We start from the raw sequence: 15,464 nt of genomic DNA on the forward strand, positions 1-15,464 counted from the left end.
TAGCAGAAGAAATGTCCAGGATACAAATGCCAAAAAACTAAAAAGACATGATAAGAAGAAATACTCTGTCTCCTAGTACCTCTTCATTTTCATCCTCAGATCTTCCTTTTCCCAGTTTTCCTTATTCTTTATCAGTTTTTACAAATGTAATTTCCCTAATTGCAAAAGGAATTTAAATGCAGAGAGAGTAAAGGAGCAGATATGCTAAGCAGGCTTGGAGTGTGGTCTTTAATTACTACAATAGATTCACATTTACTCAGAATCCTTGATCACACATGTACTTTCCTGCCCATGTGTTTCTCTTCTCCCCTTCCTCCCTTTTCCCTCATTTAGGATATTACTAAGAAAAGATGGGAGATTGAATGTATCCATTTGTAACCATTGTAAACTGCAATGTGTTAAAGGCTATTGATTCTAGCTGTTCTATTTTGATGCCAGTATTTCATTTGTAGGTAAAACTTGCCTGCAACAGACAAGTTACAACAAACTAACAGAGCAGTACACAGCATTTCAAAAGTTAGTAAAATGCAGTTATTCAGCACAGTGGCTTGCTGCAAGAAAAATTCAAGTGTAGGAGTGAAATGCAAAAGCATATGTTTCCTTTTAAAATCTATTAGGAGACATCAGTTAGCGTCCCTGTTACTTGGTTAATTGGACACTTATTTCAATGTGAATAGTGAAATGTTTAAAAGCCACTTTTAAAAATCTCAGAGTAGCAGCCGTGTTAGTCTGTATCCGTAAAAAGAACAGGAGTACTTGCGGCACCTTAGAGACTAACAGATTTATTTGAGCATAAGCTTTCGTGGGCTACAGCCCACTTCATCGGATGCATAGAATGGAACATATAACAAGAGTATATATATACATACAGAGAAGATGCCATACCAGAAACTGTAATTGACCATCTTGATTATCACTACAAAAGTTTTTTTCCTGCTGATAATAGGTCATCTTAATTAATTAGCCTCTTAGAGCTGGTATGGCATCTTCTCTGTATGTATGTATATATATATACTCTTGTTATATGTTCCATTCTATGCATCCGATGAAGTGGGCTGTAGTCCACGAAAGCTTATGCTCAAATAAATTTGTTAGTCTCTAAGGTGCCACAAGTACTCCTGTTCTTTTTAAAAATCTGTTATCTTAGTGTTAACTTGCCTCATAGGTTATACTCTCTCTCACACACACACAGTCAGTCCCTTACACAGGGCTTCCATGGAGCTGAAGTACAGCTCCTACTTGGTAGCATAAATCTGGGAAACAAAGGTCACATTGGTGCCATTTCAGTAAAAGAGGAATAAGGGCACCTGCAGGGCCTGGCAAACTGCAACTGAGAAAATAACATAAAATCTGTGTTCCAATTTAGAGACCAGGCAGCTTTGTCTTCCGGAGGCCGGGGGGAGAATGGTAGGTTTGGAACACATGATTCCAGATAGGCCTGACATTAATAATGTATGCAGACGATTGTAATTATGCTTCATGATATGATTAGCACAACAGCTGGACCCCAGTGCTGAGGAGACATGATGAGAGTTTTTAATGTATTTAACTCCAGTGTAAGTTTAATAAAGGTTCTGAAAGTAAAATGTAGTTAAAACTTAAGGCTAGATATCAGTTCTTTAGGTGCACAGTTTTCCTCTGACTTCTGGAGGTCTCCACGATCTCCATGTGAGCTGGGTGGGAGATTGGGTCTCCTCTGACTTGTGAATGAGGAAACAGGGTTCCAGGATCCTTCCCACTACCAGCTCTTCAGACGCTGGGCTGAGCATGGGCAGGACACCTACTCAGTATGGTAGCAGCTTGGCTTTGTCTCCTATTCTGCTTATCCTCCTCTTAAGCAGCTAGCAGGGTGGGCTATGTGGAGTATCCCCTGTTCACATGTGGGTGCACTAGTGGGAGATGCACAAGAGAAGAGATTACAACCATGTTGCCTAACTGCTCGGAGACCTGGTTTGGATGCAAGATTAGCTGTTCTCATGAGACTTCTGCCCACAGTGGCAAATAACCTCATGAGACTACCTGGGTTTTATGAGATTTACAGCATTTTGGAACAACAGTGGATTTATTATTATTATTATTATTTATTATTCATTATGGTAGTGCTTAAGGAGCAACCAAGAACAGGGCCTCATTGTGCTAGGCACTGTACAAACACAGTAATAGCACAGACCCTGCCCCCAAAGAGGCAGGGAAAAGGGTATAACACACAAGCAGCAAAGCGATGGTAGCAAATGTCATGTTAGTTCCATGTTTTTTTCGAAGGCATGGGTTTAGTTTGGAGGCGACCAGATAAATGGAAAGAAAAGGGAAGGAAGCAGGGACATGGAAGGGAAAAAGGATAAGGGGGACAGGACAAGGGGAGAACAGGGTCATGGGGCAGGTGTGGTGAGAAGGAGGAGGAGACTGTGAGGGAGGGTTGGAGCAAACAGCCAATCAGCACAAGCCCAGTCAAAAGTTCAGAAAGTTGTCTGAACATTGAAAAGTCCCTACTTTGGCTGCTTCTGCAGCTGTTCTACTGGCTGGCATCCCTGACTGGTTCCTGGCTGCAGTTTTTCCCCAAGCCCACCAGGCAGGGTGCAAGGAGTGGAGAGGAAGAAAGGTGTGTCAAAGATCAACTTCTACCCAGAATTTCTTTTGAACCCCAACTCCAAACTTCAGTCTGGACTTGAACACTGCCTCTTCCATCCATCTCTAATATATTATAACAGAGGTATTTATGCTAATAAGCCCCTCACTTCTATGTGGCACAGAAAATTCATGCCAGTTACAGTTCAGATCTTTATTATTATTTACAAATATAAGTAAATTAGGATAGCTGCGCTTGTTATTGCAGACCAATGGAGCTTTACTTTCATGGTTTAAAATGTCATCAACACCTAATTGATTTATAAAATGCTGCATAAATGATGGTTGAGTTCTCTCTGTAATTAACCACAGAACATTAAGCAGTAATTCATTCTTACTGATATCAGTGGAGGAAAATAACTTTCCTCTACCATTTGTGCAAACATTTCAGTTCTTTGTAATACCCTTCTATCCTCATCTATTTGTCAGATAATAAGCTATAGATTAAAATGTCAAACATTAAACACTGTTGTCATGCTCTCACGTAAGAGCATCCGTAGAAGTGTAAAATCAGCATACACATTTACTGTCATCCACTCATTATTTATTTTTCATATTACACTAGTGCCTAGAGTCTCCAGCTGAGATCAGCTCCCATTGTACTAGGCACTCTACAGACATGCAGAAGAGACAGTCCCAAAGAGCTTATAATTTAAGCAGACAAAAGGTGGGAGGGGAAACTGAGGCACAGAGCGGTGAAGCAACTTGCCTAAGAGCACACTGCAGCCTGTGGGAGAGTAGGGACCAGAACCCAGGGTTTATGAGTTTCCAGTTCAGTACCCTATGCAGTGGGCCATTGTGTGATCTCCAACAGTCAGAATTAATAATGTTCTCTAATATATGGGTTCTCAACTTTTTTCTTTCTGAGTCCCCCCCACCATACTATAAAACTCCAGGGCCTAGTGGAGGGCGCTTCAGGCTTCCGCCGCAGGGGGCAGGGGAGCTTCCAGGCTTCATGTTTCAGCTGCTGGTCCAGGGGGCCTTGAGGCTTCTGCCCCATGGGGTGGTGGGTCTAGGGGCTTCTGCCCCATGGGTGACTGGCTTGGGGCTTTAGCCCTGCAGAGCTGGGGGCTTTAGGCTTCAGCTGCAGGGCGGGGTTGGCTTGGGGCTTCTGTCCCACAGGGTGCTGGGGCTCTGGGCTCTAGCCCCGCAACTCCCGCCTCCAAACTTTCTGTCCTGGGCCCAAGTCAATCTAATGCCAGCCCTACTTCGTGGACCCCCGACACTGTCTCACAGCCGCCGCCAGGGAACCATGAACCCCTGATTGAGAACCACTGCTCTAATCCATTACTTGCTGTGCTTCTTTAGTTTACATCAACATAAATTCTTCATACTTTTTGTATGTCCTTAGATGTGACTTAGACATAGTGGATCTGATTCTTCGTGCCTTCCTCAGGCAAAACTCCCATTAGGTCAGAGACTTTTGCTTGAGTAAGGAATGGAGGATTGGGCCCTGCATCATAGTGAATAAAAGGCTGGAATTGCCTTCCTGGGCTCTACCTCTATTCATAAGCCACCTGAGCTGCACTTTTGTGGTTTATGTAATCAGTTATCCACTGAGTACAGCTTAGTATCTAACATCCATCCATTGTTATGCACAATTTATAACAATGTGCAGGTGAATTTCACCCCTGTACAGTGGGCCAGCACAAAGCCTATTGACCACGTAAGTCCTCAAAATAGGGCCAAAAGTGAGATTTAAGTGGTACATTAGACTTCGTGCTGGCCCTCTGCACAGGAGCGTATTTCACCTTCTTATGACTGCATAATACGTGTGTTACATAATGCGTTCTTTAATGAACAAACTGCAGCCTTTGTGATAAAATGTTGTGCGTAGTAGTACCCTTTTGTTTAGATCACTTTGATGTGAAAGGGCAAAATTCACTGCTCTGTTGATGCACTTCTAATGTCAAAAGAGCATGGTCTAAAAAGCTCTTTGTAGTAATAAAGCTGCATTGTCTCACAACATTAAGTACAATTCAAGTCTCCCTCCGCTGCAGTTCTATCATCAGAAGACATTGATGATGTAACGTAGCAGGAGTCCTACAGCAACGTAACAAGTAATTTCTACCACAAGCCCATATTTTGGATGTATTCAGAAAATAATAACAAAAATTGACAGTGCTAATCTAAAATGTACACTGCAGAGCACTAGACTCCAGGAATAAGTAAAGGACTGGATCAGGAGCGTGTTGTGGGAGGGAAGGGGGTATGGAAAGCAACATAATAGGCAGGAATCAGCTTCTGCATTATATGTGGAGCTGTCAGCAGAATTTCAACATTGTTTTATTTCAAACTGTTGGAAAGTATTGCAGCTTTCTTAGACAGTTTGTTCTTTATTACCTATAGCTGGCTGCAGGAGAACTTAAATCCTTAAAGAAATTAACGACCAACAAAAGCAAATAATATAACTACTCAGGCTTTTTCCTCGCCATATTAATTTGCTTTATGATATATTCCCATCCCAAATCCATTATTTGTTTCTGTCTTTTAGACTGTAAGCCCTCCAGGGCAGAAATCTTTTTATATATGTTTGTACAATACCCAGCACAAAGGGGCCTCAGTCCTTTTGATGCCTGACATAATGAAAGCCTTTGTTATGAATATTACTATGTTATTTATTATTATTAACACAATTTTTGAAGACTCCTTGTTGGAATTCCTTTTGCTTTCACACTGACCTACATCTTGGACTGATATATTAGAGCTATTCAGTCGTTTATTATTATTAATTGCATTTAGCTATCTTCCACTCCATTCCCTTGTAAAGTGTACAGATTAGACTAATACTGGAGTTTTGTGACACTTCTGGTGTCTCCTTAGCAGTACACTGATCAGTGTCAAAAAATGATCTCATAGTGTGAAAAGCGAACACCAGCTCAGCACGACTGAACCCAAACACAACCCTTTTGGAGTAAGAAAAAAATACACACTCTTAAAATAGTGCCACCTGATTAGCATTCATTTTAAAGAAAAAAACATTTTTAAATTCACACAAGTCACTAAATTTTCAAAGAGAAACATGGAATTGTGTAGCTAGAATTCCAATGAAAAAATCTGAAGATGTAGGGGTTGATCTGAAGGTGCTGATTTAGGAAGTGTCTGCTATCTTCAAAGTTGCTAGCTCTTTATCTTCATAAATAATATTCCTGGCAAAATCCTCACACAGATACCTCTAATTGCCGCTGAAGCAAAGAGGAAATGCTTTCTATCCACAGGATCTAGTAGTAAAGTATAGCAGTAAGGACTTAAATAATAGAAGTAAGTATAGATTCTTTGTGTTTCTCTTTCATCCGTGCTACCTTAACACAAAGTATTAATGGGCAGAACTGTGCAGGAAAAAGAAATGTAATTTCATGGAGAATTTCAAGATTTCAGAATTTTGGTTCTGTCCCGATTTTGACGCAACCGCATTTTCCAACAGAAAACTGTTCTAAAATTTTCCAACTAGCTCTATTAGTGAGTCTTTATCACAATGAAGTGACTGTGACAACTCTAATGTATATGCTAGCCACACTTTTGAAATGACTTGTGTAGTATAAGGAAATAATTAATGAATGTCAGGTCCAGACAACAAAAAAGGTAACAAACTGTTGTTTAACATTCTGTCATTATTAATGACTGAAAAAAAAAAGAACAGATAGTCAAACACAGTAATATCTGATAAGTTATATATCATATGGGCACACTGCTTAAATTTGTTATGGTGATGGAGGACGTATGAGTACCTAGACAAACTTAAAGGAAATATGAATGTTACCAGATCCTGCACTATTCTATAACTCCTTAGTGCTTTTAACCTGAAAGACTGCAGTGCTGTCTTTGAAGAAAATCCGAATACAATCTTATTTGATAGGTTACTATTCATAGATAAATATATTTGATTCTAATACAAGTGAAAGGATGGTAACCAGCAAATATTCATTCAGTTACTGTGAGTGCTTATTTTGTAGCCTTCCACTTTACTACTAGTCTTTGTTTCAGCATAATTTAAAACACCTTGGCAAATAAGCCGTAAAATGTCTTTTTAAGAAACGTTTTTTCCCCCTAAACCAGTAGCTATAATCAGATGACCACATGCCTTGCTCTAGTATTTAAACCAACTGTGAATGCTCTGTGGTCTCTGCCTGTAGCTAGAACTTTACTGAACACAAGCAGAGCAGAATAATTGGAAGGTAATAAGGCCAGACCAATGCAGTCATCAGAAGTGTGTTAACCATGAATTTGGTCTGCAAAGTACTTGCGCCTGAAATCTGAATTTAAAGGACTTCCTTTTCTGTTTCAAGAGAAAATGGGAATGCATTTGTTACTCATTAATGATTCTTAGGGATGGTACATATCATTAAGGTATTTGGGGAAGAGTTAAGTCAGTATTAGATGAAGAAAGACTCATGGATCCCACTAATGACACAGCCCTGGCAAAATATCCATTTCCAGAATCTATAGCCAACTTATAAACCAAGAGAAAATAAGACCGGCACTATTTCTGATCATCTTCACAAATTCTGGTGTCTTAATTTTCTAACTTTGTTTTGTTTTATTGAGACCAGAATAGATGCAGAAAAAATTTTAACTAGGCAAAAATTAAACGTCTTATAAGAGGCATTTCCATAAGTTGGCAAATGGGCATCTGCTTGCTAAATAGGCATGGACACATTTTTATATATCAACCGGCTGAAATCCACTTTGTCGGACTTCACCCAAAATGGCAGGTTAGAATTTGATAGATGCAAACATCACAATACAGTATGGTGGTGTGTGTATATTACATTTTTATGGTATAATGCAAATCCCTGTGAACCTATGGCTCGGGATTCTGGTTTTGGAGTACAGTGGCAGGGGTGGGCTGTCTGCAAGGGGACAGCCAAGAAGAGCCCCTGCTCTGGGAGCCTGTCCCTATAGTACAGAGAGAAAATGACTAGCTGCATCCCCAGAATACCAGCCCTCTCCAGCCACCTGAGCTTCATCCATGCAGTGAAGGCATTGCTAAGCTGGTGTTATGACATGACCCCAGGGTCTTACACACAGGGGCTGAAATCTGGCCTTCTGAGAATTCCTCCTGCTGAGGGACGGTGAAAATCAAAGCTGGATCCTGTGCCAACCACCCCCACCTCAGTGTAAGGGCTCTACCAATTCTCAACTCATGGATGGTCTCTTAGGGACCATACACAGTTGGTTATATTTAGAGTAAGCTAGACTCTAGAGACTGCTCTGAAACCACAGTGAAAGTCAGAACTGAAGAGCCATATCCTGTTCCCTGCCACAACCCTGAGGACTCTACATTAAGCAGATCTTGGCCTAGAAGAGAATCCATACCATGATATTTATCTTCTGGCACTGTGATGACAGCATGTGATGATCAGGATTTGCAGAATTTTTTTGTAATCCACATAACTGAGATTAGAGAAGGATGAGATTAGAGAAGGGAAAAGATCTAATGGGTTTGTCACAGTTCAGGGCAACTGCGTCTGTAATCTCCCTCTATACAGCCAGGGCACCCCTTTTAGACTTCTGCCTCCCCATCTGTTGCCTCTCTTGGGCAGAGACACACATTTCTCTCCCTCCTGACTGGGATATTTCCAGGCTGTACCACTCCCAGCCTATGATCTGAATTCCCCAGCAAAGTCATGCTGCCTAAACAAGCCTGCTTTGCTTTTCTCCTCAGAAATGGCAAACAGTGTAATTGCCACAATGAAGCTACTGCATAGGTGCCGACTCCGTGGGTGCTCCGGGGCTGGAGCACCCACGGAAAAAATTGGTGGGTGCTCAGCACCCACCGGCAGCTCCCCGTGGCCCCGCCCCACCCCCCTGCTCCAGTTCACCTCTGCCTCCGCCGCGAGCGCGCCGCCGTGTCCCGCCGCGTCCCGCTTCCCCCCCCCCAAGTGCTTGCGTCGCAAAACAGCTGATTCGCGGGGCAGGGAGGGAGGGGGGAGGAGGGGGAACACAGCGCGCTGGGGGAAGAGGCGGGGCCAGAGCGGGGATTTGGGGAAGGGATCCAATGGGGGCGAGGGGGCGGAGTTAGGGCGGGCACTTTGTGGATGGGGTGGAGTCGGGGCGGGGAAAGGGGCGGGGGCGCGGGCACCCACCGGCGCCGGAGAAAGTTGGCGCCTATGAGCTACTGCACAGCTCTTTCTAAGCAAGCACATTTGTTTTTAAGGTGAAAGCATTACAGAGAAACCGTATAAAAAACAATAAAAGAATCTACATGCATGCTAATAAGCTTACCAGAGATCACCCCCTGACTACAATAATGACTCTGGCTGGTGAACAGTCAGTCCTTTAAACCCCTCCCATGCAGAGTCACCCCTTTTTCCAGTTCGGGTCTTTGAAGAGGCTGTGAATAGGTAATCAGCCAGACAATGGGTTCTGCTCAAGGCATAGCTTCAAAAGGATGGATCTGGAGATGGGTCATTTGTATTCCTCTCTTCCCAAATATTTCCTAGGAAGTCTACTCAATTAACAGTTCATTCTTGTCTTAGTCCATTGTTTAAAAGAGTGTGCCTAAGCACATAACACTTCCCAAGATTTCTATTAGTCAGGTCTCCTAAACAAGTTACATACAATCCCACAATAACACATTTCCATTTTAATACAATGAGAGGCTAAGATACTTTAACTTGATTCAATAAGATTTTCCAGCATATGGCAGGAAACTGCCATCTCTGTCACAAGGTCAGTTAATCCATTTCCTTCTCTGCCTGTGTCCTAAAATATATTTGCTTCTGCTTTAACAGCTTAGTTTTAAATGTCCCAAGTCATGGGGCTTCTGTTAACCTCTTTGGAAGACCTTGTCATGAACAGATCTATACGCTTTAATCATGTGGGATAACTCACATGACTGGAGTACTGTCATGGATGGATATAAACTGTTCAGGAAGGACAGGCAGGGCAGAAAAGGTGGGGGAGTTGCGTTGTATGTAAGAGAGGAGTATGACTGCTCAGAGCTCCGGTATGAAACTGCAGAAAAACCTGAGAGTCTCTGGATAAAGTTGAGAAGTGTGAGCAACAAGGGTGATGTCGTGGTTGGAGTCTGCTATAGACCACCAGACCAGGGGGATGAGGTGGATGAGGCTTTCTTCTGGCAACTAGCAGAAGTTGCTAGATCGCAGGCCCTGGTTCTCATGGGAGACTTTAATCACCCTGATATCTGCTGGGAGAGCAATACAGCGGTGCACAGACAATCCAGGAAGTTTTTGGAAAGTGTAGGGGACAATTTCCTGGTGCAAGTGCTGGAGGAACCAACTAGGGGCAGAGCTTTTCTTGACCTGCTGCTCACAAACAGGGAAGAATTAGTAGGGGAAGCAAAAGTGGATGGGAACCTGGGAGGCAGTGACCATGAGATGGTCGAGTTCAGGATCCTGACACAAGGAAGAAAGGAGAGCAGCAGAATACGGACCCTGGACTTCAGAAAAGCAGACTTTGACTCCCTCAGGGAACAGATGGGCAGGATCCCCTGGGAGAATAACATGAAGGGCAAAGGGGTCCAGGAGAGCTGGCTGTATTTTAAAGAATCCTTATTGCGGTTGCAGGAACAAACCATCCCAATGTGTAGAAAGAATAGTAAATATGGCAGGCGACCAGCTTGGCTAAACAGTGAAATCCTTGCTGATCTTAAACGCAAAAAAGAAGCTTACAAGAAGTGGAAGATTGGACAAATGACCAGGGAGGAGTATAAAACTATTGCTCAGGCATGCAGGAATGAAATCAGGAAGGCCAAATCACACTTGGAGTTGCAGCTAGCAAGAGATGTTAAGAGTAACAAGAAAGGTTTCTTCAGGTATGTTAGCAACAAGAAGAAAGTCAAGGAAAGTGTGGGCCCCTTACTGAATGAGGGAGGCAACCTAGTGACCGAGGATGTGGAAAAAGCTAATGTACTCAATGCTTTTTTTGCCTCTGTCTTCACGAACAAGGTCAGCTCCCAGACTGCTGCACTGGGCAGCACAATATGGGGAGAAGGTGACCAGCCCCTATGTGGAGAAAGAAGTGGTTCGGGACTATTTAGAAAAACTGGACGTGCACAAGTCCATGGGGCCGGATGCGCTGCATCCGAGAGTGCTAAAGGAGTTGGCGGATGAGATTGCAGAGCCATTAGCCATTATTTTTGAAAACTCATGGCGATCGGGGGAGGTCCCGGATGACTGGAAAAAGGCTAATGTAGTGCCCATCTTTAAAAAAGGGAAGAAGGAGGATCCGGGGAACTACAGGCCAGTCAGCCTCACCTCAGTCCCTGGAAAAATCATGGAACAGGTCCTCAAGGAATCAATTATGAAACACTTAGAGGAGAGGAAAGTGATCAGGAACAGTCAGCATGGATTCACCAAAGGGAAGTCGTGCCTGACTAACCTAATTGCCTTCTATGATGAGATAACTGGCTCTGTGGATGAGGGGAAAGCAGTGGATGTGTTATTCCTTGACTTTAGCAAGCTTTTGATACAGTCTCCCACAGTATTCTTGCCGCCAAGTTAAAGAAATATGGGCTGGATGAATGGACTGTAAGGTGGATAGAAAGCTGGCTAGATCGTCGGGCTCAACGGGTAGTGATCAATGGCTCCATGTCTAGTTGGCAGCCGGTTTCAAGCGGAGTGCCCCAAGGGTCGGTCCTGGGGCCGGTTTTGTTTAATATCTTTATTAATGATCTGGAGGATGGTGTGGACTGCACTCTCAGCAAGTTTGCAGATGACACTAAACTAGGAGGCGTGGTAGATACACTAGAGGGTAGGGATCGGATACAGAGGGACCTAGACAAATTAGAGGATTGGGCCAAAAAAAACCTGATGAGGTTCAACAAGGATAAGTGCAGAGTCCTGCACTTAGGACGGAAGAATCCCATGCACTGCTACAGACTAGGGACCGAATGGCTAGGTAGCAGTTCTGCAGAAAAGGACCTAGGGGTCACAGTGGACGAGAAGCTGGATATGAGTCAACAGTGTGCTCTTGTTGCCAAGAAGGCTAACGGCATTTTGGGCTGTATAAGTAGGGGCATTGCCAGCAGATCGAGGAACGTGATCGTTCCCCTTTATTCGACATTGGTGAGGCCTCATCTGGAATACTGTGTCCAATTTTGGGCCCCACACTACAAGAAGGATGTGGAAAAATTGGAAAGAGTCCAGCGGAGGGCAACAAAAATGATTAGGGGTCTGGAGCACATGACTTATGAGGAGAGGCTGAGGGAACTGGGATTGTTTAGTCTCCAGAAGAGAAGAATGAGGGGGGATTTGATAGCAGCCTTCAACTACCTGAAGGGGGGTTCCAAAGAGGATGGAGCTCGGCTGTTCTCAGTGGTGGCAGATGACAGAACAAGGAGCAATGGTCTCAAGTTGCAGTGGGGGAGGTCCAGGTTGGATATTAGGAAACACTATTTCACTAGGAGGGTGGTGAAGCACTGGAATGCGTTACCTAGGGAGGTGGTGGAGTCTCCTTCCTTGGAGGTTTTTAAGGCCCGGCTTGACAAAGCCCTGGCTGGGATGATTTAGTTGGGAATTGGTCCTGCTTTGAGCAGGGGGTTGGACTAGATGACCTCTTGAGGTCCCTTCCAACCCTGATATTCTATGATAAGAGAGAGAATTCTGGTTGTAGAACTTTAACAAATAGGGTTTTTTTCCACTAATGATAAAAAATATAGTAAAGTGAGGCAGTTTCCAATGGAAAAGTTCAATTTCAGAAATGTTTGTACAGTCTGCTTTCTCTTTGCCTGCTTTCCCTATTTTATTTTGATTTTTTTAATTGAAATTCTCAGTACCTCATACGTAAAGACATATAAAAATGGAGTTATCAACTCAACTCTGAATTTTGACTCTCCTACTCCTCCCTCTCCCCCCCTCCCCCACTCCGGCCAAAACAAGAGTAGTATTGATAAACCTTGGAAAGAAAGCCACACCCAGTCTTCTCTTGCACTGGAAGGACGGTCAAGATGGAATGTGGGGACATTAAACTGGGAGAAAAATACGCAAGTCACTGAAGCTTCAGTCAAATTAGAGGACTGCAGTACCAGCAACTGTAAAAAGAGTATGTTTTGATACAATTCTGTAAATGCCACGTATTAAACCATTATCCTAAGGGGAATGTGCGTGAACCAGTATTTGATGGTCAGATCACCCAGTATTTAGAGTATTTTAGCATATTCTACTAACTCGATTTCCATCTCTGTCTCCTTAACTAGCTCTGAAATAGCAACTAAAAATACTCCATGTAAACCTTTACAAGTGTATATAATGTATTGTCATCAAACTACAAGGGGGAAAAAAAGAGCTGTTCAAATGTTCTTCTGCATTTATACCAAGAGTTAAATATGCCCTGGTGTACATATAGTTTTTCATTTAGGATTTAGTCCATTTGTCTCACTTGTATTTTTTTGTTTTGTTCCATTTTTGGTATATTTGTTAGATAAAAAGTAATAAAACACTTAAACAGAAAAGCATTTGGGGCTTAATGACTGATGTGTTTCATTCACTGACTTTTCTGTTTGTTCCCATAGGATTCTGTTCTGATACTGTGTCCATAATTGATGCATCACATAGTGAATCAATTGAAGAAAGCCCATTCCGTCCTCCCTCCCATTCATTTTCTACTGTCTTTGATGAGGATAAGCCTATAGCCAGCAGTGGGACTTACAACTTAGACTTTGATAACATTGAGTTGGTAGATTCTTTCCATACCTTAGAACCTAGCACTCCAGAAGCTAAGAATCGGGACCCTAAAGTGAATGTTCGAAGAAAATCCACAGATTCTGTCCCAATTTCCAGATCTACTTTGTCTCGGTCTCTTAGTTTGCAAGCTAGTGATTTTGATGGCGTTTCCTATCTTGGCAATAATGAGACAGTAATTCCAACAGCAGACGTGTTCAATACTGGTTCAAGTAGTGCTTCTAGTACCCTTAAGCGAACAAAGAAACCCAGGCCACCTTCCTTAAAGAAGAAGCAATCCGCAAAAAAATCTGCAGACTCTCCACCAGTGAATGAAACGCAACAAGAACCATCTGACATTAGCCAACAAGCTTCTGTCCCAAGTGAAGAAAAACTGGTGTCTGAGGTAAAGGTTGAATCAATTAAACCTGAATGTACTGAACCTTCCCAAATCTCTACGGAGAAACAGGAGGCCCCTGCTGTGCCTGAAGCTTCCTATCCCTTTGATCGAGAGAACTTTGAAGAGATTAGTACATTTAGTACTGGAGAAAGCAAAGTGCAAACCTCTCCACCTGCCAGTAAAAAACCCCAACCTCTTACAACGGCACCAGAGGCCGTGGAGGTGACTCCATCTGACACTGGAGGACAAGAGGATCCTCCAGTCAAAGGTCTAGCTGTGAGACTAGAGTTTGATTATTCTGAGGAAAAGGGCAGCAGAGAGGACCATCAAGAAAGCACTCCCCCACCCAAAAAAGCAGGTAAAAAATCTGGTGCCAAAATGCCACTAAGAAGGCCAAAGACTAAAAAGACAGTGGAAAAGCTTGACAATGCTCCCACCACACCAACCAAGTCACTCACTGATCCAAATGATATCCCGATTTCAAAAGGCTCTTATACTTTTGATATTGACAAGTGGGATGATCCCAACTTTAACCCATTTTCTTCCACTACAAAAATGCAAGAATCTCCCAAATTGCCTCAACAAACGTACAGTTTTGATCCAGATACCTGCGAGGACTCAATTGATGCTTTCAGGCTATCTTCGAAGATCACCAGCTCACCTTCTAAATCTCCAGCCTCCTTTGAGATACCAGCCAATGGCAATGAAACAAATGGAACTGAAGGAGACAACCTAAATAAACCTGCAAAAAAGAAGAAGACACCACTAAAAACGTAAGTTAAAGTGTAGAGATGTTTCTGGATTATGAAGTGCTCCTCCTTGCACCCCACCATAATTACGATAGTTTTATAATTCATGGGTTTCAGTAAGGTAAGAAACATGGTGCTGATGAATGTGATACTAGACAACCGGATATATGTTTATGGCTTACCACGGTAGGCATAGGCTTTCCTGTACATCATCAATGCCATGTTGCTCCCATCACCATATAACCTGTAGTAAAAACCCAGAGAAACCAACCCAGACCAGGTCACTGGATTAATATTTGGATGTTGGAAGTTTAAGGGCCCAGTCCTACTCCCACTGACGTCAGTGCCTGAATGCCCATTGATTTCAGTGAGACTAGGATTGGGCCTTTAGCAATTTTTGTGCCACATTTTCAATGTTAGCTTACTCGTTGTGCAGTGAGTTCAGCAATGGGAAAAAATAATTCCCTGGCCTATTGCTAATGCAAGGCTGATCCTGTGAACCCTTACTTGTGCGAGTAGTCCTTACACACACAAACCCCTATTGAAGCTAATGGGACTGCTCACCTAAATGAAGAGTACTCGTGTGAGTTAGGATTTGTGGGATATAGTGAATGAAATCAGTGGCAAAACTAAGTAGGGCCATGTTTTCATCCAGTATTTTTTTTATGTATATGTATGAGAAGTGGAAAACTGTCTTATTTTTACTAGTTTGAATTCCTGTTTTTTTTCTTCATATTTTTTTAATGTGAGGCTATAACCTTTGAAAACATTTTTCTATAAAAGTAGTTTCAGGATTCACAGGATGATCAAAAAAAACCTTGGTTTATCTCCTATTTCTATGCCCATAGGCCAAGTTGTGGGAGAAATGGTTCTAGCTGCTACATTTGATTGGTTGGTTGGTTAATAAAACTCGGTATCCAGTGGTACTGATTCCCACGTAGTTAACTTGCTGATGCGCACTTCTGCTATCTTATCCCCTCAGACATAATTTTCTTTGAATTAGTTACCACAGATTTTATTCACAGGATTTTACATTTCAGATAAACAGAGAACATATCTAATAAGGTC

General features: G+C 42.7%; 1 protein-coding gene across 1 annotated transcript in view; it reads left to right on the forward strand.

The window, feature by feature from the left end:
• Positions 1-15,464, forward strand: part of TACC2 (transforming acidic coiled-coil containing protein 2) — a 63,351-nt gene that overhangs the window by 2,667 nt on the left and 45,220 nt on the right. The window contains exon 3 of the mRNA XM_065407844.1: positions 13,100-14,420. Within this exon, the coding sequence (XP_065263916.1) occupies positions 13,100-14,420 (1,321 nt within the window). The remainder of the gene's footprint in view (positions 1-13,099; positions 14,421-15,464) is intronic.

The sequence above is a fragment of the Emys orbicularis genome, chromosome 7 (genome assembly GCF_028017835.1).
Source record: "Emys orbicularis isolate rEmyOrb1 chromosome 7, rEmyOrb1.hap1, whole genome shotgun sequence".
Classification (NCBI taxonomy): Eukaryota; Metazoa; Chordata; order Testudines; family Emydidae; genus Emys; species Emys orbicularis.